Genomic DNA, 27554 nt, shown 5'->3' on the forward strand with positions numbered 1-27554 from the left:
GGCTGAAGTCCTTGTAAATGATATTTTATTGTCCAAGTCCCTTCCTCCTACATCAATTGAACCTTTAGAAGTAGATGATGATGAAGTTCCTCATCATGCTGATAGTGATTATGATTATGAAAGTGGTGCAGAGGACGATCTCTTGGAAGGTGAAGAAGAAATTCCTTCTAAAGAAGCATCTGTTGGTGTTAATCAAAATGAGAAAGAAATCTCTCCTGAAGAAGTAATTGCTGGCGATAATCAAGGTGCTAGTCAAAGCGAAGATCTGAACCGAAATGAAGGAGAGGCTTGCGATAATGAGAACATTGGAGAAGAACGTCTGTTATCTCCTGTTACTGGAATTAATATTGAAGCTTGAGCTTCTTATCTAGTTTTATCTTCTTGAATTGTCTTATTTTTATCACTTTTGCGAATAACCAACTTTGGAATCAACTTTTCTTTTTAGTATTTTGTTGATAAGAAAGATAATGCTTCTTGTTTATTGATTCCCATACTTGCCTCTCATTATCTTTCTTGCAAAAAATAATTTGTTACAAATACTTATAAATATTTTGTTTTATCATGTGGTCTTATTTTGCCTTCCTAATTAAAGGTCTTATTATGCCACCTCTTGTCATTGCGACAAAATCGCATGACGTCCTTGCACTTTCATGCAAAAACCCATTGATCTTGCCTTATCTTTTTCTTTTGTATTATGGCCTCTTCAGGAATGTTGCGACCATATGACATGCCTAAATATTCTTGCGAAAATAAAGCCCCATGACATTTCCGTCTTGCGACGAAATCGCAAGACGTCTTCACACTTTCATGTGAAAACCCATTGACCTCGTATTATCTTTTTCTTTTGTATTATTGCCTCTTCAGGATTGTTGCACAAATATGACAAGCCTTAATACTCTTGCGAATAGAAAGCCTCATGACATTTGCGTCTTAAGACACTTATCAGCTCCCTAATGGAGGGTGCCGCCCTTATCTTCCCCCTGGTTGCCCCTTCAAGGAGGCGTACTTCTACCATACAAGGTTAGCTCCTCCCATCCAGTATTAACAACAACCAGTTGTTTTCGCAGCCTCTTATCCCTTTTACCTATATGGCTTATGGTTACGAGACTGCACCCTAAGTGGGGTTTTCTTCGGGCCGAGTGTAGTATAAGCCAAGACTTGTCAAGATTGGCAAGGTACGCTTCAAACATCCCTGGCACTCTTGACTCAACCGTGTACCTCGGCGCCTTGATCAGATCTGCACTCCTTGGGAGAGTCCTTATTACCTTAGTCTCCCAACCCAAGTCATATGCTTAAGCTGAGAATCCAAGGTGCCTCTCCCGGATGGGCTTTATTGACCCCAAATCTCCATGACTCAGGTTCCGGTGGCGGTGTATCCTTTCCCTGATCCATGCAACAGGTACCCCCTAATATGACGTACTTTAGGTCTTACACCTGCCTCTTGCGAAATTTTATTCGCGAACTAGGGTGTACGCCATAAAGGTTCGCCCCTTTCTTTTATTTCATTGTTCTGTGATTATCTCTGCTAAAATTTCGCACATCATGATCTTGTTTTGATATGAATAATCTTGCAATTATTTTTTCAGAATCCATAACTTCTCAAAGCTTCTTACGGATAATATCTTTCTAAATACAACCTGTTCCATGGTCTGTCAAGTCTATGACCAACATCTCTGCCTTCTGGATCCATTAGTCTATAAGCTCCTGTTCCAATTATCTCCTTAATGATGTAAGGTCGATCCCATTTTTTCGCTAATTTTCCACCATTTTCTCGTTGATATATTGGTGTCTCTCGCAGAACTAAATCTCCTGGTTGGAATTCGCGTACTTTGACACGTTTATTATATTTTCGGGCTAATCTTCGCTGATAATTCTCCATATGTTGTAAATATTTTTCTCTTCTTTATTCTAATTCATCAAGTTTATTTAAGATCAAACCCACACTAAGATTTTTCTCCCAAGATTCTCTTTTTGTTGTTGGAATAACAACTTCTGTTGGTAACACCGCTTCAACTCCGTATGTTAAACAAAAAGGTGACATTCCAGTAGCTTCTCTTCTAGTTGTATTATAAGCCCATACTGCATTATGTACTTGTTCGCACCATGCTCTGTGATGTCCTTCCAATTTCTTCTTTAATATATCTGCAATTGTTTTGTTTGTTGCTTCTACCTGCACGTTAGCTTGTGGATACAAGGGAGTAGACTTTCCACATTTTATCTTGAATGCATTAAGTAGCATTTCTATATTCTGTCCTTCGAATTGTTTCCCATTATCAGATACCAACTGCGCAAGAATTCCAAATCTGCAAATGATATTTTCGAATATGAATGTAAAGATGTCTTTTTCGCGAATATGCTGTACTGCTTTCACTTCTGTCCATTTTGTAAAATAATCTGTTGCGACTATTAAATATCTTCTTTGTCCAGAACCTGGTAAAAATGGTCCCACAATATCTAATCCCCACTTTCCAAAAGGTCACACACTGGTTGAAGATGATAACGGTGCTCCAGGTGCATGTATTTTCTTTCCATGCCGCTGACAATCTTCACAACGCCTTGATATTTGTTTTGCATCTTCGTGCATGTATGGCCAGTAATAGCCTTGCATTTTTTCTCTATATGCCAAAGATCTTCCCCCGCTATGATTGCCAGCATCCCCACTATGTAACATTTTTAACACTTTTTCTCCATCCTCTCGTGTCAAACATCTGAGTGAAGGTCCGTTAAAGGATTTTCGGTATAGAAGCCCATCTCTTAATTCATAATTCGTTGCGCGGATTTTTAACTTGTGTGTTTCTAATCTATTTCTTGGTGTTTCTCCTATCGCCAAATATGCACGAAGTTCCATTCTCCAGTCTGCCATATTGTTCGTTTGTTCTTCTTCTTCATTATCTATTATCATCACATCCACTTCTTATTCTTCTTCTTCTTTATTGATTGATGGTGATAGAAGTGTTTGTATTTTTATGCACCTCGCAGTTGGATCTGTCATCATGCTTGAGATGAAAGCAAAAGCGTCTGCGAGTCTATTATCCTTTCTTGAAATGTGCCTCCATTTTATTTTTGGGATTTTCGCTGACAATTCTTCAACGAGCTTCTTGTATTTCTTCAAGGATGGTTCATTTGTAGTATACTCTCCCTTTATTTGGCGAATAACTAGTTGCGAATCACTAGTGATCCTGGCATTTTCTAATTTCATTTCTATTGCGAATTTTAAGGCATGTATCACAGCTTCATATTCCGTTTCGTTATTGTGGATGTGAATTCCAATCTGAATGAAAAGCCATCTTCACTCCTTCTTCTGGCGAAATTAAAAAATTCCAACTCCATTTCCTTCTCCATTTGATGATCCATCTACCAATATCTCCCATCTATTTGGTTCTGTTAATAAATCTTTTGGATCTCCGTGTTCTTCTTCTATATCCATCATTTCTTCTACTACGCTTCATCTTCTTCTAAAGGAAATTCTGCCAAGAAATCTGCAACAACTTGTGATTTTGGTGAAGACAAAATTTCATATTTAATATCAAAGTGGCCTACTTGTGCATTCCTCTCCACTCTTCCTGATCTTTTAGAATTCTTCATCACTGATTCAATTGGTACTTTTGTTAATACCTTTATCTTGTGCGCTTGAAAATATATGCGAGCTTAAATGATGCATAAACTAATGCTAAGATTATTCAATCTTTGAATAATTCTTCTCGGCAGCATTAAAAGTTTTGCTAATGTAATAATGGGTTCTCCACTCCTGCGTCTATCGCAAACACAACACTTAATGCATGCGACGTCGTCGCAAGATAGATCAATAATTCTTCTCCTGATTCTGCTTTTTGTAAAATAGTTGTATTCATAAGATGTTCTTTGATCCCTTGAAAAGCTTTTTCACATTCATCAGTCCATTTAAATTTCGCACCCTTCTTGAGTATATCGAAAAAATATTTGCATTTGTCTGATGATCGCGAAATGAATCTCCCCAGCGAAGCTAGAAGCCCATTCAACTTTGTACATCTTTTATTGTTGCTGGTGTTGGCATGTCACGAACTGCTTGCACATTTTCTGGATCAACCTGTATTCCTTCCTTTGATACAATGTAGCCTAAAATTTTCCCGATGCAACTCCAATAGTACACTTCTCAGGATTCAATTTAATGTTATACTGCCGCATTTGTTCAAAAATCTCCCTCAGGTCTTGTACATGGTCTTTAGCTTCTTTACTTTTACTAACATGTCATCCACGTATACTTCTAATGTTTTGTGTATCCATTTTGCGAACACCTTCTCTACCATTCTTTGGTATGTCGCTCCCGCATTTCGCAAACCAAATGGCATTTTCGTGTAACAATATAAACCTCTAGGGGAAAGAAAGCAGTATGTTCTTGATCTTCTTCAGCGAGAGGGATTTGGTTATACCCTTTGTACCCATCTAAAGACGATACTCTATCGTTTCCCTGCGGATTCCACCATTTGAGGAATATCTGGTAACGGAAAACTATCTTTGGGGCAAGCTTTGTTTAAATCAGTGAAATCTATGCAAATCCTGATTCCTTTTTTTTCTTTGGGACAATGACCATATTCGCTATCCATTCTGGGTATTTAGCTTCTCTTATGATTCCCGCATCAAGCATTTTCTGTAGTTCTTCTTCTATTTGGGAATGGTAAGTTGTTGCAATTTTTCTTATTCTCTGTTTAAATGGTCTCACATTTTTGTTAATCTCCAACTTGTGGCATGCAATTGATGGATCTATTCCCGGTATCTCATCCATGCTTCCTGCGAAAACATCTTTATATTCTCGCAACAGGTTAACAGTTCTTTCTTCTTCTTACATCCATTTGGTTCCAATTCTCAATATTAGAGGTTCTTCTATAGTCCCAACGTTTATTTCTTTTGTTGGTTCTGCGGCAGTGTAACTGGGTTTAGGTTCTCCCATTGGTGTTGGTTCTTTTATTGTTTTCATAGGTCCTTCTCCTTCTTCCGAAATTTCGCTGGGTATTCCTTTGCCTTCTTTTGCCCTTATCATATATACTCTAAATTCTTCTTTCTTTGCTTCCTTTGCCAACTTTCTGCGAAATTGTTTCTTTTTTGCTTGTCCTTCATAATGCTTTACTTCAATTTGATGACATAATTTCGCATTGTCAACATCTCCTCTGATTTCACCTATTCCATTTGGTGTGGGGAATTTAATACATTGATGCAACGTTGATACTACAGCTTTTATCGCATGTATCCATGGTCTTCCTAATAACATATTATATGGCGATTCCATATCCACCACGCACATAGTGTTACATGTTTCGATCTCTCCAAGTGGAATTCGTACCACTATTTCTCCTTTAGGTTTTGTTGTGGATTTTCCAAAGCCGTGAACAAAATATGTTGAACTGGACATTTCTTCATCTTTAAATCCCATTCCCCGGAATGCATGATAAAATAATATCCACTGAACTTCCTGTATCGATTAAAGTTCTGTTCAATATCCATTCTCCCTGTGGATTTTGTTGTTGTCTCCTTCTCTTTTCGCGTAATAGGCACTGTAATAACCAATGGAGATGTGTGGTTCAAATTTTCTTTTGGTATTTCTGCCGCCATGAATGTAATTTTTTTTTTCCCAATCTTTCAAGGGTGATGTCTTTTCTACCGCCATAACCTTCCTTCCTTCAAAATTTCGTTTATGTATTCTTCCTTTGATGTTTTCATGGAATTCATTAACCATCGTTTTTGTTATCATATTACACTCCAATCTTTTGTCATCTTCATTAATTATAATCATTTTTTTTAACTGTTCACTGATTTATTTAATCACTTTCTTGATTTGAATATCTCAACAACAATCTTCAACTTTCGATCTTCAAGTCCCTGTTTCTAGCGCCATTATGTAGTTGCAGGAAATCCTACACTACACCCCTCATATGATTTCATTATTATCAACTCATTTTTAGTTTACACTCTTAATTTTATTGATCAATCTTTGAATTCTTACAAGAAAAGATAAAGAATCAAGAATGACTCTGCTCTAGACTTTCTCTCTCCTATTTACTTGTTTCTTACTCAAAAAAGATCTCTCTCTTTCCTTTACAACTGAACGACTATTTATAGGGAAATACATAATGGATGACCGCTAATCTGTCCTTTATTTTCGGATAAGACTTGCGACATTCTCGCAACCTTACAAATCTTAATCTCGCAAACTCTCTAATTTTCGCAGGATCCTTACATCTTTCTCATGATTTTAGCTGACGTCGTTTATTATATCATTTCTGAAATTGTTCTGCGACGCTGTTGTGTTGTGTTGTTGATAATTTCGCTGAGATATTATTGTTGCGAGATTCTGATCCTACAACATTTATGATTTAAGGAATGCAAATTAACCTTGCAAACCGTGGCTTAATATTCATGATTTGATACTTGTTAAGTACTTTGTACGATTACAAATCAAACCGATTTCATTTCAATTTGTTTATATATATTTCTATGAGATAGTGAATAATTGAACAACTCTATTTGAAACATAATTAGATTCATTTGATTATCTATCATGATTGATTGATCTAGAAGTGTTAGATGAATACGACTAATACAAAAGTGTTCATATACCTAATTTCGGTTAATTGTTATTGAGCCACTCAATATACACGTTTAGGTACGGTAACTCATATCTAAATATAAGTATATTTCGTTTGTGTGTAACAAGCTAAGACCATCTAACAGTGGAGATTGATTGCTTAATTTCTAAGCAGACTTAGCTTGAATCTTAAATCAGGAGTTCATCTAACAGTGAATATTGAATGCTTTGTTACTAAGCTATCTTAGCTTTGATTGTAAGCAACCTTGATTTGAAAGGCTATATAAGGGAGAACTCTAGCAACTGGAAAACCTAATCCCGACACTTTTTTGTGTCCTAGTTGCAACTAGAGTCGATTCTCCTTTAACCTAGGTTTCCAAAACCATTATTAGGTTAACGACTTGAAGACTTCATTTGGGATTCGTGAAGCCAGATCCAACTAATTTCTCTCTAGTTGCGTACTCTAATCTTACTTGTTCTATCATATTGAGTTTTATCTTCTCTAATATTTACTCGAGATTTATCTCCGATAGGTAAGATATAAAATGTAATCACAACAGTTCTTCGTCTCAGACTCATGTGATTCCGCAATAACTTCTTCTATTAATCAGTTAGGTTATTGTGAGGTGACTAATATTTCTAGGCTGCTCTTCGGGAGTATAAGACCAGATTATTAGTTGGTTCCTGATCACCTTGATCTTTGAATCAAAAGAGGGAACAAAAACAGAATAAAGAATAGACATATATGTGGGAGATGGATTTTTTTATAAGTCTTCGACTTTGGGTCGTAGCAACTCTTAGTAGTGGGTGAGATCTTCTAAGGGAATCAAGTGCGCAGAATCCGGATGGTTCTAGAGGCGTAAGGAACGCGACTGTACCTTAATCGGTGTGAGACTTGGTTAGGGATCAACTACATTCCAGTCCGACGTTAACTTGTAGTAGGCCAGAGTCTGTAGCAGCTTAATACAGTGTGGTGTTCAAATCTGGACTAGGTCCCAGGGTTTTTCTGCATTTGCGGTTTCCTCATTAACAAAATTTCTGGTGTCTGTGTTATTTCTTTTCCGCATTATATTTGTTTATATAATTGAAATATCACAGGTTGTGCGTAGTTCAATCAGTTGATAAATCCGACCTTGTTGGATAGAACTTGATTGACACTTGGGCATTGGTCTTTGGTGCCGTCCAAGTTATTTCTCATATCAATCAGGCTCGCGGATTTCTATCTGTTTGATTTGTTGATTGTATTGAGAAAGAGATAAAAACTCTTTGATATAATTCTTGATTGAGTCTCGCTTTTACGTTGGTGCTCTCGAAATTTTTTCCATACAGATTACCGAACGAATCATTGGGTGTGGTTGTTATACCCCCGCTTTTTCACGGTCTACGACACATGCGAAAAATACTCGGTCTATTTCTCACCGCAGAAGAGATAGAGTAAAGGCGGTGGAATAATGAGATAAACTCAACCTAGTTTATCTCTATCTATTCATGAAGAAACGGGAAAAGTGCTCCACACGACAAGCAATCCATATCTTCACTGACCTGAGATTAGAGAATTCAGCTAAAAATAAGCCTTTTATTTCTCCAAGCTAACACACAACTTTCTCCTTAACTCTCAGAACAATTCTTCTTCAAACCTTAGGATTCTCTGATCTCTCTTCATCTGCTTCCTTCCCTAAGACCAACCCTAATCCTCTTCCCTGTTACTGAAACAGCCTTTGAAAAGCCATTGTGTTTGGTTTAGGCATAGACTGTTCATGCTCAAATTCCTGTAACTCACCTTTAAAACCATAAAATCTCACTTTTAACCTCTCACCGATTTTAGGTAACCACACTAGTATATAACAGATTTCAGTGGAATGAGTTAAGATGGTAAACTGAAAAAGTGATATACCTTTCCCTTGGTCAGGGACTGAATAATAATATTGGTTAAGATGGTAAAATGAAAAAGTGATAACATATGCCTTTCCCTTGGCCGGACCGGAGTTGACAAAAAAAAAAAAAAAAAACTTCAGCTCAAATAAGTATGGATACACCCAATCTAAACTCACGAAAAATATCTTCGCGCGAGAATTATAAGCCTAAAATAATGATCTCGTTATCCTTCCACAGTCCTCTCAGTCCTTTTCTTTTCTTTACCATCACCAAGACATAAAACCCTAAATGCTTCCAAATCACAATTATCAAGATCCTAGTTTCTTTTTTCAAGCCCCACATTTCTTCAAATCAAAACCCTAGTTTCTTTTTTCCTCACTTAATGAGCTACTACTAGTCGAATGTGCCATTTCAAACCCTAAATAAACCACAGAAATGTTCATTAAAACCCTAACTATTTAGTGAATATCATGATGGATTTAGTACAAAAATCATCGTTGTTACCTGGGTTTAGCTCAATTTTGGAAACGAAATGGAAGATGGTAATGAATTTGCAACAACATCAAAAAGAGGGAAAAAAGATGAACGGAAGGGTAAAAAGATCACTTTGTGTTAGTAGTAGTAGTGTAAGTAATGGAGGAGGAGGAGGAGGAAGAGGAACTGAAATGGTGGTGGAAACTGTGGAGAAACCTAATAAGTTGTTAAGTAGTAATTTTGAAGTTTTTAGTGGGAGTCCAATGCCCTATGGTGCGACTGTGAAAAATGGTGGAGTGAATTTTGCTGTGTTTTCTGGTGGTGCTGTTTCTGTTACTCTCTGTCTCATTAGTCTTTCTGACTTACAAGAGGTACAATTTCGATTTTGCTTAACTTGGCTACTTATGAATTCTATTTGATTTGAATGTTGTTGGCTAGTTAGACTGTATAAGCATGTTAGCTACATTCTCACATTTCACTGTAATAATCCGGGGCACGGGTTAAGATTGTGTCACCCTGTAGTGCTCTAGTGCTGAAGTGGAGTGTTCTTTAAATAGAGCTCATCTAAGATTGAAGTAACTATATGACATACATTGTGTCTCCTTGCTCTAATGATTTGAGTTTCTTTTTAACATGAGTTAGTAATAACGGCTCCAATTTCGATCATTATCATCAACTTCCTTACAGGAGATAATTTGATGTGCAAGTCATTAAACCCAAATTAAGTATTAGTCCTTGGAATCTATGTATAACCCTGTTAAAGTAATCAATGAACCATGAACACCAACATTAGGCATTGGTTACTCAGATATGACTGACATAAGTATAACATCTAGTGGGGCGTTGCTTCAGTTCTTATTGCTTTCTTCATGCGTTGTATATGCCTTGCAATCTGTGTTGGATTTCCTCCCTCACAGAACCATTCTTACAGATATTAAGTAAAGCATTTGTGCCAGACTTATATATTTGTGTTGGTCTGAATCATGTAGCAGTATAAGAGGTCCCAACCTCGTAATTTCTTTAACTTCTTCTAATATTTGGATTTAGAATAAAGTAACGGAGGAGATCCTGCTTGATCCATTGGCTAATAAGATTGATGATGTCTGGCATGCATTTTTAGTGGGTGATTTTAAAGACATGCTATATGGTTACAAATTTGATGGGAAGTTTTCTCCGGATGAAGGGCACTATTATAACTCTTCTCGGATTGTAGTGGATCCTTACGCCAAGGTCAGTTCATCTATCTTCAAATATCTTATATGGTGAATCACCATAAAATTGAATGGTAATTTTCAATAGTAGGATCTTTTTCCTCTGCTGTATGCTCGTACTCGTGAAATGCATATTTGTTTGTTGCATACATATTATCTCATTGGTCATAGCTTTCAGAGCGGTTTTATGTCAAGCGTCTGAATAAAAAAACTATTTATTTTCTCGTCTATTTTCTTAGGCAGTTATAAGCAGAGGAGAATATGGTGCATTTGGACCTGATGGCAATTGCTGGCCCCAAATGGCTGGGATGGTTCCCTCATCTGATTTTGAGGTATTCAATCGATTTATGGACTCGTAGTTTTTAGCTTTATTTCATATACTTTTTCTTTTTATATATTTTAATTGGTGCATTTAGTTGGTTTATGTTTCCACCATCCTATGTCATCTGTTGGGATTCAAGCATTTATGTTTTCTTTGTACTGTCAATTTTTCACATGTAATAGAATCTGTACTTGGAACCCTTTTCATTCCATTATATTGTCTGCAGTTTGCTATTGTCATTGAAATGTTATTATCCTTTCATGATTCTGTCACGTGTGTAATAATTTTATTTAACTGGTGTTTCACTGCGAACTATTTCTTACACATAGATTATATGACACTTTCAGTTCGATTGGGAAGGGGATTTACCTTTGAGACATCACCAGAAAGACCTTATAATCTATGAAATGCACGTTCGTGGGTTTACAAGGCATGAATCAAGCATGACTAGCAGCCCTGGAACATACCTCGGCGTGGTGGAGAAACTTGATCACCTCAAGGTATTTATTTACCGATACATTTAAAAGCTTTGTAGAAGGCTAGAGTGAAGAATTTTTTTTTGTTCATTGGATCTGTTTCTTCATATGCCCATTCTGCAAAGAGATTGTACTCATTAATCTGTTGGTAGTGATTTTTAATAGAGGCAAGTCACATAAGTCTTGATATTACAACGTCCATGCTCTTAAAGTGTTTGACCTGTGACTGTGATAAACCTGTCTACTATTTTATGTCCATGCTTTGTAGACATGCGTATGGCAATGCTAATTCCAGTTTTTTAGTAACAGAAACAAGTTCTCGAAGTATTTGACCTGCAATAAAGCTGTCAAATGGTTTATGTCATGCTAGACATACATATGGCTGAGCCAGTACCAAGTTTTTTAGTAGCACAAAGAGGCATATTCATCCAATTCTTCTCCCTATGGCTCACTCAAGGCTGTTTGTTGCATCATGCAGGAACTTGGAATCAATTGTATAGAGCTAATGCCTTGTCAAGAGTATAATGAACTTGAGTACTTCAGCTACAACTCTGTCCTGGGTAATTATAAGTATGTATATCCAAGTTCTTGATCATAGTTGTTACTTATTCTTTTGCAGTCCAGTTTTTAACTACCCTTAATTAGTTTCTTTTGGAAAAAAGATGAAGGATATATGGTAATTGTTGTTATGCATGTTATACCAAGTGTTACTTCTTGCTTCAGGATGAATTTCTGGGGATATTCAACAGTCAATTACTTTTCACCAATGATAAGATACTCATCTGCGGGCATACGCAATTGTGGGCACGATGCTATAAACGAAGTCAAGTTTCTTGTCAGAGAAGCACATAAACGAGGCATTGAGGTGACAGTACTGGTCAAAATAATATACTGTTTTTTCTGTGTGTGGTAACTCATACCACCCTAATCTGTTACCCAGGTGATCATGGATGTCGTTTTCAATCATACCGCCGAAGGCAATGAGAACGGTCCTGTTTTATCTTTTAGAGGCATTGATAACAATGTATATTATATGCTGGCGCCAAAGGTAAGATCCTAATGGTCCCATCATAAAGTAAAAAAAACTAAAAAACAATCACAGGAGCTTTGCCCAATAGACTTTCAAAGTTTAGTTTCTGCCTCATTTCAAACTGTATTCAACTCCTATTATGTTTGATTAAAATATTTTTCTTCGGTTAGTTGCTGAAAGTGATAATAAGATCTGCGGTTCCCTTCCAAAGATCCTCAGAACCTTACTTATCTTTGAATTTAATTTTCATTGGGAGCAGAAAGTTATTTGGAGAAGTCTATTTCTCACTATATTAGATGTGTTCTCTATTTCATACAGGGGGAGTTTTGTAACTATTCAGGTTGTGGTAACACCTTCAACTGCAACCATCCTGTTGCACGACAGTTTATATTGGATTGCTTGAGGTAGCTTAACCAGAAACTTTACCCCTACTGGGACCTTTTTGGTTATTATGCGTCAAGTCAACTGATAAGCACCGTTTAACAGATTATTCCTAAAATTCTTCGTTTTTTTTGTTTTTGTTTTTGCAGATATTGGGTAACTGAAGTTCATATTGATGGCTTTCGTTTCGATCTTGCATCTATCATGACCAGGAGTTCCAGGTTTCCTTCTGTGGGCTCGCTTAACAGTTTCTGTTCTGATAATGGAAATTAATGTTAGATCTTCTTTCACCTATTCACCAAGAATTTTCGACATTTAACTAATATTATGCCCTTAAAATTGATTATGAAATATTTTTTATAGAACAGAAGTTGTTCTCTTATTAATTTTAGGACCATAATCAAATATTTGAGTGTCACTTGAAGGGGGACATCAGTAGAGGAGGCTGATTTATGTTTCTCGTGGATTTTCCTGTAGCCTTTGGGATGCGGTGAATGTATTTGGGAACCCAATAGAAGGTGACCTGCTGACCACTGGTACCCCACTTGACAGCCCCCCATTGATCGATATGTTAAGTAATGATCCAATCCTTCGCGGAGTTAAGGTACTCTGATCTATATCTTTTGCACTCACGATTTCATTACTGAAGATAAAAAAAAAAAAAAAAAAGTCAAGTATCATTCTTCAGAAAAAAAAAGCGTAGCTGAACTTATATTTTACTTTCAATTAGCTTATTGCCGAAGCATGGGATACAGGCGGTCTTTATCAAGTTGGGAAATTTCCTCATTGGGGTATTTGGTCAGAATGGAATGGGAAGGTTAGTCCACATCCCACAGATTCCCTGATTTGAAAATGACTTTGTTCATACGGTAGAATTACATATTAGAATGCACAGTGGTATCATTGGAGTTATCATCCTCGCATGAAGTGTTGACGTGTTAATCATATTACAAGTCTCTTCCTTGGACAGACTAGTGCACAAATTTTCTTAGCTTTTATCATTGCAGTACCGTGACACAGTGAGACAGTTTATCAAGGGCACCGATGGATTGTCAGGGGCTTTTGCTGAATGTCTTTGTGGAAGTCCAAATCTATACCAGGTTCAAATCTTTCTTAGGCCTGCTATTACCAGTTCTTTAACACAGAATTTTTCATATTTTAGCTGACTTCTTAGGCCATATTTAAATCACAGGAAGGGAGGAAACCTTGGAACAGTATCAATTTCATATGTGCACATGATGGATTTACTTTGGGGGATCTTGTGACATACAACGAAAAGCATAACCTGGCAAATGGAGAAGACAACAACGATGGAGAGAATCATAATAACAGCTGGAACTGTGGGCAGGTGAATTTCTGTGACTTAACTTTTCGTTACGTGGTACAGTGATTTTGTATTCTATGAACTATCAGTTGTTGGTATTGCAAGATTTTTTAATCATCTACATGATAAGGCAGGAAGGGGAGTTCGTAGGTCTTCCTGTGAAAAAATTAAGGAAGAGACAAATGCGGAATTTCTTCCTTTGTCTCATGGTATCACAAGTAAGTGTATTAGTTTTATTTTATGACTTTCTTATCTGCAACTTGGATTCTTGCAATTGCATCCAACTTAATGTTCTATGGATCATTATTATGTTTGTTTATTTCAAGTTTTCATTCTCTGTGGCCATGTTAACGTAAAAGAATATATGCTAAGTTTATCTCTTTGTACAAGTTTTTCCTTTCCTTCTTCTCTAACTTTGCTTTTTATGTGTTTTAGGGTGTTCCCATGTTTTGCATGGGTGACGAATATGGTCACACAAAAGGCGGCAATAACAATACGTATTGCCATGATAATTACGTAATCTTCTATATCCTTTTCTGTTTGATGCTTTTTTATTCTTAAGAATCATTGTTTATTGACTATTAAGTATGGATTGCAGATTAACTATTTCCGATGGGATAAAAAGGAAGAAACGTCATCTGATTTTTATAGGTTTTGTTGCCTGATTACAAAGTTCCGCCAGTAAAGTCCACTGCCACCTGCCTGCTTACATTCTTCTAATTTTTAGGTTTGGCCTCTCTTTACTGCATCCTTGGTTTGATCTCTATAGTTATTTCTCTACAGTGAATGTGAATCACTTGGGCTGAATAACTTCCCAACGTCTGAGCGGCTGCAGTGGCATGGACATGCACCTTGTGAGCCAAACTGGTCAGAGACAAGCCGGTTTGTGGCGTTCTCATTGGTATGTGCTGTTTTATCACTTAACTTAGTAGACTTTCTGTTGGTCATGTGTCATGAGTGATTTTGAAATCCTAAAACTGTGTCATAATTGTCAAAGCGACATAGGTCCGGTTAATTATAAACAAGATGTGCTTAGGTGTAGGATCTTTAGCTTGAGGCTAAGGATGAGGTTTGTGCTCCGAGGGTTTGATTAGAGCGCCAGAGAGAACCAACCCTACCTGCCAACTATCATCCCTACCCGTAATAATATCTCAATTTCATTTTTTGGTTAATATTGGTTTATGGTGCTTTCATTATGTCGATGATGCATTTATTTTATTTTTAGTCATTGAAAGGTACTGAACATGGACTTGCACCTACTATGCCCGTCCTATCTCTAACGATTCATAATTAACTATTTGCGAGCAAGTACAGGTTGATTCAGTGAAGGGAGAGATATACGTAGCCTTCAACACAAGCCATTTGCCTGTCATGGTTACTTTACCAGACCGGCCAGGTTACAGATGGACTACACTAGTGGACACGAGTAAAGCTGCTCCATTTGATTTCCTCTCCGACGACGTCACAGAGAAAGACACGGCGATCAAACAGTACGCTCAGTTCCTTGATGCCAATCTATACCCCATGCTTAGTTATTCATCAATCATCCTTTTGCTTTCCCCAGAAGACCGTGCTTGAATCTGTTTGTTACGGTCTCCCTTCCCTACAGGAACCAATGTTGCACAAGAATCAACTATAAGTTGCATCAGGTGGATTTTTAGGTATAGATACTGTAATTACAAGAAGTTCATTAGAATATGTATAAAAATGAGCCGTTACTTAGAACTGCCAGTGAGATGTGAACCAATCAGAAAATAAGTAAATATCAATAGGGAGTAAAGGGATTTTAATAAGCTACGCCACTGCTCTGGTTTACTCAGCTGTTACTCATTAGTATTTATATTACAGATCGAAAAAGTTAAGAGATGTAACAATGTAGCAATGCTATTATTGGTCTTGATAATGTAACACCCATGCATATAATATCAAAGTTACCGAGCTATCAATTTTTACATCAGACATACCCCTATATGTTCTGGAAATTTAAATGTATGAGTGTCATATTCTGATACAAGAGATTGATCAGTGCCAGTTTCCAGGATTTCACTGTTTGTTTACCAAGTACATATGATAGGGGCCTGAGTATTAAAATAAAGATGCTACGCCCATAGTCTAGGAGCATATATTGGATTAAAATGACAATTGTGGAAATGCAAACAACAACAAAGCAGGAACACTAACAGAAGCAAACGCAGCTAAAAGAAGAATCTCGGTCCTTAACTGCTATAATAAGTGTGGCACTGAAGATGGAAAAGCACTTAATCTCTCAAGTAGAACACAGACTCGCTTACTCATACTTGGACGGATTCAACTCAGAATTGGGCTTTGTTCCTAAAGTTTTTTTTGGCGGGATTAATGTTTTCCTTTGGCGGGAGGATTTTTGGGTATTCAAATTTCAAAAGGATTTACTTTTACTTTTCCCGCCCGGTTCCATATTCTATAAATTCTGAGCGAGAGGAAGAGAGAGAGAGAGAGAGAGAGAGCAGTCCAATACAGATTGACATTCCAGAGAGAGGGTAACTTTTAGGATCAAGTGTTAGGGTTTGGACTTTCAAGTTAATTTTTTGCTGAGAAAAATGAGGGTCTGTGGTATATTATCAGAAGATGAAATTCTCAACAGTGGAGGAGGAGAAAGAGGAAGAAAGAGAAAAGCAGAATTATCAGATGGTGAGTCGAACACCATGAAGCCTCTTCCGAGAGGGGGAATCACATCAGAGACCCCTTCTTCCTTCAACAACATTCACATATGTGGAGGTTCATTTGGGCAACAACTTGGTGATGATGCTGTTGCTGATGATACGGTGAGTTTTCTATTCTTAACTGTACAGGAAAAAAGTAGACTTTACTATGGAGAGTATGATGAGAGTTCAAAACCTTGTATGGAACTTGAAATTGTTAATCATCCTCACATTAAGAAGCGTTTTGGTACAAGTGAAATGGTAGGGTCTTGTAATGGATTAGTTTGTTTCTCTATACCTTATACGTACGAAGTTGATGATCCTATATACATCTGTAATCCCAACACTGGAGAACAAATTAGTCTTCCACGATTCACAGCAATGTCTAAAAATAAGAACAATGTCGAGTTTAAGAAAACAACTTATTTAGATGGTCATATTGTGAGTGGGTTTGGGTACAATTCTGTCACTGATGAATACAAAGTAGTTAGAATCTACTATGCGGAGTCACAGAGCTTAGACCAGCCTAAGGGTCAAGTCCAGGTTTATACGCTTGGTAGTGGAAGTGGATGGAGAAACGTAGGAGAATGCCCTTACTCATTACTACGTTTCGACTTGTCAGATCATGTCCGTGCATGTTGTGTTCCTTACAGTAACCGAAGCGCAATTCATATCCCAACTCGGGGAGTCCTCACAAATGGTGCTCTTCATTGGTTTGACGAAGATTGGAATGTTGCAGCATTCAATTTGGCGGACGAAAAGTTCAGTATGCTCCCATCACCGCCTTGTTTTTGTCCCGGTGAGAAAAAGTTCTATGTGCTTCAAGTATTGCAGGGGTGTTTGTGTGTTGTTAATGACCAGAATGGTAAAAGCCTTGACATATGGTCATTCAAGAAGGAGAGTAATGAATGGGCAAAGATGTTTGGCATATCATGTCAGTCAGATAAATTTATTGATGTTTATTGGCCAATTTCCCTGACACCAAGTGGTAAGCTTATACTACGGTTTGATTACGAGGCTCTTTATTGTTATGATCCTCGAACCAGAGAATTGATAAAGCTTATGAATTTGGACACAGAATTGCTCTTCGCACCATTACCATGGCCCTTGATTGAAGCCATACCTCATGTCAACAGCTCTGTTTCATTGAAGGCTCTAGGAGAGAAGTCTAAGAAAATAGTAAGAGCGGTGGATATTGATGATTATGATTTAATCAGTGATTAGCACATATAGCTGCAGGGGTTAGAAGTAAAAGGAATGTTGAAGGTTCTTTTTTTGTTGTTGAACTGTTTTTTGTAATGCTTTTCTTGTTTGGATGAGCAACACATTCTGTCTTTTTGAGTGAGACATGCTTCACCATATCTCTTGCTGGAGTCCTTCAGATGCTTTTTTTCGGATCATATCATCTTTATCTGTTAGTAGATAGTCACAGCAGGGGAAAATGTGGTACTGACATATTTTCCTCACTTTATGAAATTTACTTGGACAGTTTGACCGAAGTATTACTTAATGTGTATCTTGTGGCTTTGCGACTATCTGTATTGGTATCTGATTTATAGTAGATGCAGAATTGTAGAGATCTGGTGATTGTTAACTTGATGTGTTCTGATTGGGTGTATGCCATTGTTGTTCACTTGATGTGTGCTTGATACCTTTCCATGTTAGGAACAGTCGGTACCTAGGTTTTTCTATTCCAAGTCTGTCTTAGATTTAGTATTCTGTTCCGTAATAAGAAAACTTAGGCCCCTTCCCAGGTGAAGATAAGAGTTGGTCAAACTCAACCAATGAGCTCGAGTAATCATAAATTAGGTTACACTCACTACTATTTAGGTTCTTTACTTGATGCCATGTGAAACTCAACCTTTTGTATGCTGACCGTTTAATAGTATTAATGTCATCCACTGTGGCGAACTGGTAACAATCGAATGATGCTTTCCGTTAACTTCAACTAGTTTGGATAAAAGTAAAGCCATAAAATGTGAATAGAACCCGAATTCATGAAGTGTACGTTTCAGGCTTTCAGCTTGTATTCTGTGTTGGATGAATTTGAGTTATAACTAGTGTCAACACCCTTGGCTTAAATTGACTTAAAGAAATGTAATTCTCCACTATGTTTATCATTATCTGATTGGGATCACCATTTCCATGATGTTGTTGTTTCAATGTTTGTTAGGCTATTGATAAACCACCTGCTTTTATTGTTGTTTTTGCGTGACTTGTAGTTGGGTCAAATGGGCAGTAAAGAGATGGACGGTTCAAACAGTTATGGTAGAATAAATAAGTTACTGGAAATTGAGAGAGCTGTCCAAGCCTGGTGGAGGGAGGTTCGTTCGTTCAAACCAGCTATTACATCTCCACAGGTAAAGAGTGATTTTGCCGCTGCTTACCGAAGAGTGCTTGCTGCCAATGCACTTTTGCCTTACGGTGAGTTTGGATGTAGAATTTTAAACGTGGAAATTATGGGTTCAAGGAATTTGGTAGAATAACGTTTCTCTTTATATGTTTGGCTGCCCAAATCCTTGGAATCACGTTTCCTACGGGATTCAGTTTTCCAGCAAATTTTCCATATGGAGTCCGACCCCTGTCCCCTAAGATTTGCTGGCAAACTTATCAAGGGATTTATGGACCCACTTTTTTTTAACTCTAAATCCCATATATATGCAATTTTAAGATTTGAGGGTAATGCCAAACGGTACAAAGACATTAACACAAGAGAACACTATAAATTCTAGGAATTTTTATTGAGTTACCAAACACACAAGGTATTTACATAAATCCCTGAACTTGTAATCCCATGGAATTATAAATTCCTGGAAACGGTGAATTCTGCAAACAAACCCACCATTACAGTTTTCATTGTTCTGCCTCTGTTGAGAAACTGGCTCGGGAGATTGACAGCTTTGTAAATCCGCCTGTGGTTCCATCGAAAGTGGACCAAATTATTAACAAAATACAAAAATACAAAAATCGGAAGTTGATACGAGAAAAAATATTTTTTTAGTTAAGTCATAATATTAAAGCCAAAAACAATAATTACAAATAATTACCGGGATCCCAGGGTCCCAGACCCTTTAGAGAGCTAAAGGGCAGACAAAACCTTTAAAAAACTAAAAATGAATAGAAATGGGAAAAATGTGCCCTTACATGAAAACGTAAAAACCTATAACACCCGTTAAACTTCAAGCATTAATATCACACGAACTCCAAGCACCCTACAGATTACTCATGTCCGTAGCAATCATCATTCTAGCAACATAACTTCATTTAAAATTGCGTTTATGTGATTGTAAAGGTCCACACACTTTACTACTCCTCGCTGTATTACCATTAACTGATGCAGTAGCCAACTTCATATTTATAAAATTCAAGACTCTCTGAGCTTCTTCCTCCACAATAGGGTCAAACCCTTTATCTTTGTTAGGGGAGTTTATTATAGACCCCCCTGGAATATAAGGTACAATCACTGATCGATTAATATCAGCATCCATCCCCTCATTATAATCTGTATCAACTTGTTCCACATCCTCATTGACCACCTTATCCGCTAATTCATCAATAAGATTATTTGCTGCATCATCTATAATTTCTTGGGCGAACTTTAACATTACTAACCCCTCTTCCTCCAATCTCTTCTTATTCATACGTATTTCCTCTTCGAGAGATTCTCTTTAGATTTATTCGTACGTTTACGTCTTTTATTGTTACCAAAAACAACCCCCTATATAATTTCAATAATAGTGGGATCATCAACTACTATTACTGAGTTTTGAGTAGTAGGGGCGATGACTGAGGTACTGCTCTCTGATACAATAGTTTCAGGTATGGTTTCATTAACAACAACTCCATCAGCTCCAAGAACCGGCGGGATTATTCTCGATTGCTGACTACTGATATCAACTTCAGGAGTTATAGGTTTATCCCCTACATCTTTAGATGACTCATCATAAACATTTTCCACTTCTTCACCCTCACCTTCTTGGTTGTCGCCCATCACATTATCTGCCTCAGTTCCGTCCATATTTTTAAGAACATCAAACTTCCCAGTGTATACGTTACCCAAATTTTCAGCACCGTTGTCACTGAATTTAGTTTTTTTACCCTTAGCTAATTCAAATACAGATTGTCTTCTCGCCTGTAACAATTTATTATTGTTGTTGACTTCTTCAGTTGTTGGAGGAACAAAGTCTCTCTTCCTGTTACCTCTTCTACGGTTTCTAAAATTATTATCTGCTACATTACCTGACTTAGTAGCAACAATTTTTTCAGCTACAACCCGTGATTTAGCTTTACATTGATCAATAGAATGACCTAAAACCTTGCAGTGCTCGCAAAACCCAGGATGTTTTGGAATTTCGACCACCTGTGCATAACCCTCAGGATCCCAACTTGATTGAACGTAAACAGTTTTATCAATCGGTTTTGAAAAATCGATCTCAACTAAAACTGATGCATAATAACCAAACGTCTTTTTCAAAGTTAGTTCATCAACTTTGACAGGTTTACCAAGAGTTGCTGACATACCTATCAGAATTTTTTCCGTCCAATATTCTTGCCTCAAGCCTGGATATTGAACCCAAACAAGTGTCGACGAAGCTTTTTGTTTTTCCTGATCAAAACCAGTCGTCCATGGTTGAGCCTGGATATTGAACCCAAACAAGTGTCGACGAAGCTTTTTGTTTTTCCTGATAAAAACCAGTCGTCCATGGTTGAACGTGAACAACATGGATGATTGGAATTTGTTTTACAGTCATCTCAATGATGTAAGGACCGTCTTCTAGAACTTTGTTTGCATCTTCAACATTTGCAAACGTCATTGTAAAGAAACCCTTAAGTAAAGGGATAAATCTGCAGCTGCAATTAATTTTCCATTGTGATAAAAGGTTTTGTGATACGAGAAGAATAACTAAAGCGGATCTGGGTTGCACTGTTGTGGCTAAAGCTGTAAAGCGTTCACGTCAGACGCACATTGGACGCAGGAGGCAGACCCGACGCTCGAACGACGCGTGTCAGATGCGCACCTGGGCGCGTCTCATGTGATTTGTAGTTAGACATGCTTTTGGACGCAGGTTAATATCATATGCTCTTGACATCAACACGGTATATAAAACTGGTTTGGATAAGTTAGCCTAGATTCAAGACATTTGATTAGTGTAGGTGTAAATAATCCACAGGTCCAGGTGGAGCGATCCTAAGCAATGACGTACCGATAATAAGGAAGGAGCGTAGCACCGAATCATCTTCCTAAAGCCTGGCGCGAGGAAAGAGATCCAGAAGAGCCTGTGAAGCCATCACGTGTAAAGGTGAAGCTCAGATGTGACGGAGAGATGTCTGTCAGACACTAGAGTAATAAATGATCTGACAGGGTAGCTGGAGAATATAAGAAGTATCTGAGTGGGGCAGGAAGCTAATAATGTCGGGTCAGGATAAAGGCGACATCGGATCATACAACATCGAGTGACCAACATCGGGTAGAAGAATAAAGGGAGCCACACTCACCAAGCTCGGGTCAGCATCTCGGAAGGAATGTCACTCGCAATCCGAGAAGAACATCAAGGAATATATACTATGAATCACACTGTAACTTGGATGTATCAACATGTTATCCAATAAATAGAGAGCCTTGTAAAGAGCTAAGGACCAAGTAACTTAGCGGGAAGGGAGAGTACTAATAACCTTGTGAGAGAATAGAGAGATTGTAGGAAAGAATCATCACTTGTAACCTTGAATCAAGTAATAAGATCATCCTTTCACCCTCGTGGACATGGGTAATCATGCCGAACCACGTATATCTTGTGTTAACGCTCATCTCTTGCTTGTTTACTTATAATATGTGTACTTGAGATCCATTGGATGTAGTAGTAGGATTTTCTACATCTACATTCTGGCGCCGACTAAGGGGACCGTATAACATCTTCTGATACCTTGAAATCAGTCGCTAAAAGATAGAAATCCAAAGCTCCTAAATCATCTTGTGTGTTAGTTGAAGCTAAAGAAAGAACTCTTTTGGTTAGACGTGCTAGTAGATGGAACTTACAAATTGTTATTTTTTACAAAAAGTGATCTATTTACTTTTAAAACTTCTTGAGGTAGATATAACATAACTTCTTTTAATCTCGATGTTGAGTTTTGCTTGATGGAATTATTCTTTTCTATTTTCTTTGCTAAATCGAGTTGTTAGAAAGATTCAAAAGCTCCCAAAATAACATCTTTGATGTTTGGTCGTAGCTAAAATTAAACTTTATCTCGTTGGCTGTTTTCATTTCAAATCATGGGATTTATTAAAACGAATACAACGTTAACACCGGTGAATCAGCTCAAAATCATTGAGTCAGGGTTACCAAAACTATGGCTAGAAAGGATCTAATGAGCACTTTGGTGACAATCTCGTTCTAATCTCATGATAAGAGCCTTACAACGTAGTTAAAATGAAAAACCCAAAAGAATCCCAAGGTAAAACTATCCTTGAGGAATTCTGAGGAAAAATTATAGAAAAGAGTAGAGAAAATCTCATTCCGATAACTTATGTTGGTGGTGACACCGTCAGAACGATTGAAGGAGGTCACCACATCAAAACTTGGCCAAGAAAGAAAATTTCCGACCAGCTGTACGGGAAGTTAGTGATTTCTGGTACAAGGAATGTTATGACAAATAATGATTAATGCATGATGAGAGTACCGAAAGAGACGTAACAAGACACTTTTTCAAGAAGTGTCATATTAGTCAAAACCACCTAGTTTGCTGAGTTCAGCATGGCAAAGTAGGAGGAGTCGTACTTGGTTGGATTTTTTCTGAATGTCAGAGCTTTTCTTTTTGTACTTCGTTCAAAAACCTTTTCAAAAACAGTTCAAAGTGAGGTGTTGTATGTTTTGCTGACGTAGGTAGGAACGAATCTCGGAAGGGAAGGCATACCCGAGCCGATGGCTAGCACTTCAGGGACAGGGAGGATCCGGAAGAATCAGGCGGTAGCAGGAACAAGCATGCAAGAACGAGTGACAGATTCACGACAGCAGAACAGCCGAAAACATCATTCAGAAGAATCCCGAGCACCTGCTGGAGGAATGACAACTGTGAACGATGAGATTAATTTGAGTAGAGACGATAATCTTCCCCCCTTACGCATCAACCCGAGCCAAATGAGACCAGAAAACATGGTGGATGGAATGACTGCATCATACACTGAGGATGATGAAGAAGCATTAATGATGCGAGAGGATCATAGGAGGGCCCAGCAGCATGCAGAGTACCAATATGCTTTGTATCAAGAAGAGGAGAGACTCAGACAAGTTCGTTTAGAAAGAATTAACGCGACCCGAGACATTCCTTCTGTGGCACCTCCAACCGCACCCCCCGTCGCACCACCAACTGCGCCACTTACCACAGCAGGAAACCATGTGAACGGTCACTCCAGCCATGAAAGTACGGATCCGACACTGATGGCTATTCTGGAAAACCAAAGGAGGCATGAGGAATTCATGAGAGAACTACAGAGAAGGAACTTAGCACTGTAACACGAGAATTACCAGCTTCGAAATCAAGGGGCGAGATCGCGCGGATCGTCTAGCCGGGGCACATCAAGTAACCGAACCTGATTAAGGGGATACCCGACCACCACAAGGACGGGTGCCCGATACGAACAAAACGATAAGAGGGTATGGTCCTCCCGAGGAGGAAACACCAGAACAGAGTGGAAGATCGGATAATTCTACGGAAGCCAAGATCAAAGAACTAGAGGAGATGGTTAAAAAGCTGTCGGGAAATGGCGAAGATGATAAATTGGCAGAAGTAATAAGTGAATCCAAGAAGACCCCCTTCACCCGAGAACTAGAACAAGCGCCATTTCCTCCAAAGTGTACGCTTCCGACGTTTACTTCAAGGTTTGATGGAACCGGAGACGCGGTAGAACATGTTAAAATGTACACGATGTCACTACTTTAATGGAAGAGCAACGACGTAGTCACGTGTAAATTTTTTCCTACTAGTTTGGAAGCCGAGGTGAGAAACTGGTTTTATACCTTGCCGATAGCATCTATCGGAAATTACGGAGTTTTGATAGAAACTTTCCTTGAAACATATATGCACAACAACATCGACCGACCTAGGGTCAACAAGATGTTCACTCTGGCAAGAAGGTTCAAAGAACCTTTGAGGTCCCTAACGAATAGGTGGAGGAAATTGTGTACCGATATCGGGAAGGTGCCAGTCGACCAACATATATTCGGATTCGAAAATTCGCTCGGGAAGTCTGACCCTATCTGGATAGCCATGTTCACAGAGAAACCTCAGACGTTGAATGAAATGAGGAAGATGCGGGAACACTACATCTCCTTAGAAGAAATACAAGAGGGGTCCAAAGACATAGGAGTACAAGAGGAAAGTACAATAGTAGAGGTGGCATCTCAGGAGGCATCAAAGCGACCCGAGAAGAGATCGGATCCACCACATAAAACCTCAGGGAGAAAGGAATGGGTCGAAAAGGGAAAGAGGACTCGCCATGAACTAAGAACTTACACACCTCTGAACGCACCGCTAGAATAAATCTTCAAGGAAGTAGAAAAAAAGAATGATATCAGATACCCGAAGACCAGGGGGATACAATTTGACGAAACAAAGAACCATCCTGAATTCTTTCATTATCACCAATACCGAGGCCACTCGACAAACAATTGTCGGGAAGTAAAGGACATAGTTCAACATCTGATTCGGGACAGATACCTAAGGAAATTTTTCAGGAAGACATCACCCACACCCAATGCACCCGACACACTTGTGCATCAAGTAAGAATTGATCGGGGAACCTAGTTCGTGTGTAACACCATTTCACACCCGGCGACTCAGGGATTTGATTTAGGGACGGGCATCACGTCAAGAATTCACAAAAGGGATCAGTCAGGAAAGGAGATCTTCAGTGTCACCAAAAATTTATCAATGGAGGCCTGGATGATGCAGCCGATCACTTTCTCTGCTGAGGATGTCCCGATGAACGACCAAGCGCATGGAGACCCACTGGTTATTACCTTACTTATCGAGGAATGGGGAGTTAATAGGATACTGGTGGACAGTGGAAGCTCTGTTGAAGTCCTTTTTTTATGACACATTTAAAAGAATGAAGCTATCAGACGACATTATAATCCCATCTACCTGTCGGATCTACGGCTTCAATGGGATAGTAACCATACCAAAGGGAGAAGTCACACTCATAGTCTCGGACGGAGAAGGATACCTGGATACCCTCACCATATGAGGCGATCATCGGGAGGTCGTGGATCGCAGGTATCAAAGAGGTAGAATCTGTCTACCACCAGAGGTTGAGGTTCCCCACTTACAGGGGCGTCGTTGAAGTGGTAGGCGATCCTCAAGCCGCGAGACAATGCATGCAGCTAGATATTCAAAAAAAAAAAAAACGATGACAGGCGATCTAGGCTGCGTCGAGAAAAGAATAAAGCTAAGGAAATCAAGGGCGGGGAAGAACTAGAGAAAGTAATTTCGCAAGCGGTCATGGCATATGAAGCAGGTGAGAAAGAGATCTTATAGCAATCAAAGGAGGCGACACCGATCAAGGAACCAAAACCAAACTTCTCGGACATAGAGTCTACTCGGGAGGTCAACTTAGAGTCCGAGGAAAAACCAAAAATAGTCAGAATTGGGTCCTTGTTATCGGAAGAACATGCGGAACAACTAGTAGCTATGTTACGGGAACATATGGATGTGTTCTCCTGGAAAATGCATGATATGAAGGGGATTGTCCCAGAGGTGTGTTTCCATCACCTCAAGATAGATCCCAAGTTCAAGCCGATCCGACAGAAAATGCGCAGAATCGCTCCCGAGCTACAAGCGGCGGTATAAGATGAATTAAAAAAGTTGCAGGTGGCTGGAATCATTCGAAAGGCCCAATACCCGCAATGGATATCAAACATGGTGATAGTTCCTAAAAGGAATAGACGGGTAAGAATCTGCATCCACTTTAGTGACTTGAATAAGGCTTGCCCGAAAGATAGCTTTCCTCTCCCCAACATTGATCAGCTAGTAGAATCCATAGTAGGATACAAGGCGATAACATTAATGGATGGGTACTCGGGACCATATCCCCTTGGATCCCGAGGATCAAGAAAACACGTCTTTCTTTACACCTAGAGGACTATACTGTGATATCAAAATGCCGTTCGGGTTAACGAACACCGGTGCCACCTATCAAAGATTAGTATAGGACATGTTCGCAGATAAAATACATAACACCATTGAAGTTACGTAGACGACATGCTGGTGAAGAGTAGGGTGGCATCCAGCCACATCGATGACCTTCGGGAAATCTTTCAGACTATAAAAAAGTACAAAATGAGAGTAAACCCGGCCAAGTACACCTTTTGGGTAACTTCGAGTAAATTATTGGGATACATAATCACTGATAAAAGTATAGAAGAAGATCCTGACAAAATCAGGGCCATCTTGGAAATGCCATCTCCAGTAACGGTGAAGGACGTACAAAAGTTAAACGGAAACTTGACAGCATTGGGACGGTTCATTTCACGATCGTCGAACAAATGTAAAGATTTCTTCGGGACACTAAGAAAAGGGGAAAAATTCAAATGGAGCGAGGAGTGCGAGGAGGCATTCCAAAAGATCAAGAAACATCTCACGAGCCTACCCGTACTAAAAATACCCGAGCCCGATGAAGTGCTTACCCTGTACCTCGGGGCAACTAGTTATGCTATAAGTGCAGTTCTAGTCAAAAATGTTGGATTAGAAGAAAACCATGTGTACTTCATAAGAAAGACAATGAACCCGACGGAGAAGAACTACACCAGAATTGAACAATTAATACTCGCCTTAGTGTTTGTGACGCAAAAGCTGCGAACGTACTTCCAGACTCACAGGATTCGGGTGCTTACGAAGTATTCTATAGAATCAGCGCTTGACAGGGCCGCGAGATCGGTACGGATCTCTAAATGGAGTGCTCAAATTAAGCAATTTGACATCTTCTATGAAATGAGAACAACATTAAAAGCACAGGCGGTAGCTGATTTCCTGGCATACTTTCCTTTAGACGATGAGGATGAAGTTGAGGATATCCCGGGCATGGAAGAAGATCGAGAGGATCCATCCGATCTCCTCGAAACATGTAGCCCGACACGATGAGAAGTATTTGTATATGGGTCGTCCAATAAGGAAGGATCGGGGCTAGGATTAGTCTTCACTACACCAAAAGGAAAGAAGATAGTCCACTCAT

General features: G+C 38.7%; 3 protein-coding genes across 4 annotated transcripts; 2 read left to right on the plus strand and 1 right to left on the minus strand.

Moving 5' to 3' along the window:
- Positions 1–8614: 8614 nt before the first annotated feature.
- Positions 8615–15609, plus strand: LOC113299960 (isoamylase 1, chloroplastic-like). Of its 2 annotated transcripts, none has more exons than XM_026549090.1 (18): positions 8615–9279; positions 9956–10138; positions 10359–10451; positions 10789–10941; positions 11396–11487; positions 11641–11782; positions 11858–11965; positions 12266–12351; positions 12478–12549; positions 12806–12932; positions 13059–13145; positions 13336–13428; positions 13521–13676; positions 13787–13870; positions 14088–14168; positions 14251–14333; positions 14436–14553; positions 14967–15609. In XM_026549090.1, the coding sequence occupies exons 1-18, from the start codon at positions 8905–8907 to the stop codon at positions 15228–15230; spliced, it is 2397 nt and encodes a 798-aa protein (XP_026404875.1). In that variant the 5' UTR covers positions 8615–8904; the 3' UTR covers positions 15231–15609. The 2 variants fall into 2 exon arrangements, with proteins under 2 accessions (XP_026404875.1, XP_026404876.1); XM_026549091.1 differs by having other exon boundaries at positions 9053–9279; positions 10029–10138.
- A 109-nt stretch (positions 15610–15718) lies between these two features.
- On the plus strand, positions 15719–17857 carry LOC113299961 (F-box protein CPR1-like). Its single transcript, XM_026549093.1, has 2 exons — positions 15719–17318; positions 17409–17857. The coding sequence occupies exons 1-2, from the start codon at positions 16229–16231 to the stop codon at positions 17552–17554; spliced, it is 1236 nt and encodes a 411-aa protein (XP_026404878.1). The 5' UTR covers positions 15719–16228; the 3' UTR covers positions 17555–17857.
- A 2191-nt stretch (positions 17858–20048) lies between these two features.
- Positions 20049–21144, minus strand: LOC113296240. The gene is made up of 2 exons (XM_026544558.1): positions 21076–21144; positions 20049–20966 (listed from the first exon to the last, which is right to left on the minus strand). Exons 1-2 carry the CDS (start codon positions 21142–21144, stop codon positions 20049–20051), a joined length of 987 nt encoding a protein of 328 aa, XP_026400343.1.
- Between the last annotated feature and the right edge of the window lie 6410 nt (positions 21145–27554).

The sequence above is a fragment of the Papaver somniferum genome, chromosome 7 (genome assembly GCF_003573695.1).
Source record: "Papaver somniferum cultivar HN1 chromosome 7, ASM357369v1, whole genome shotgun sequence".
In the NCBI taxonomy this organism is placed as follows: Eukaryota; Viridiplantae; Streptophyta; class Magnoliopsida; order Ranunculales; family Papaveraceae; genus Papaver; species Papaver somniferum.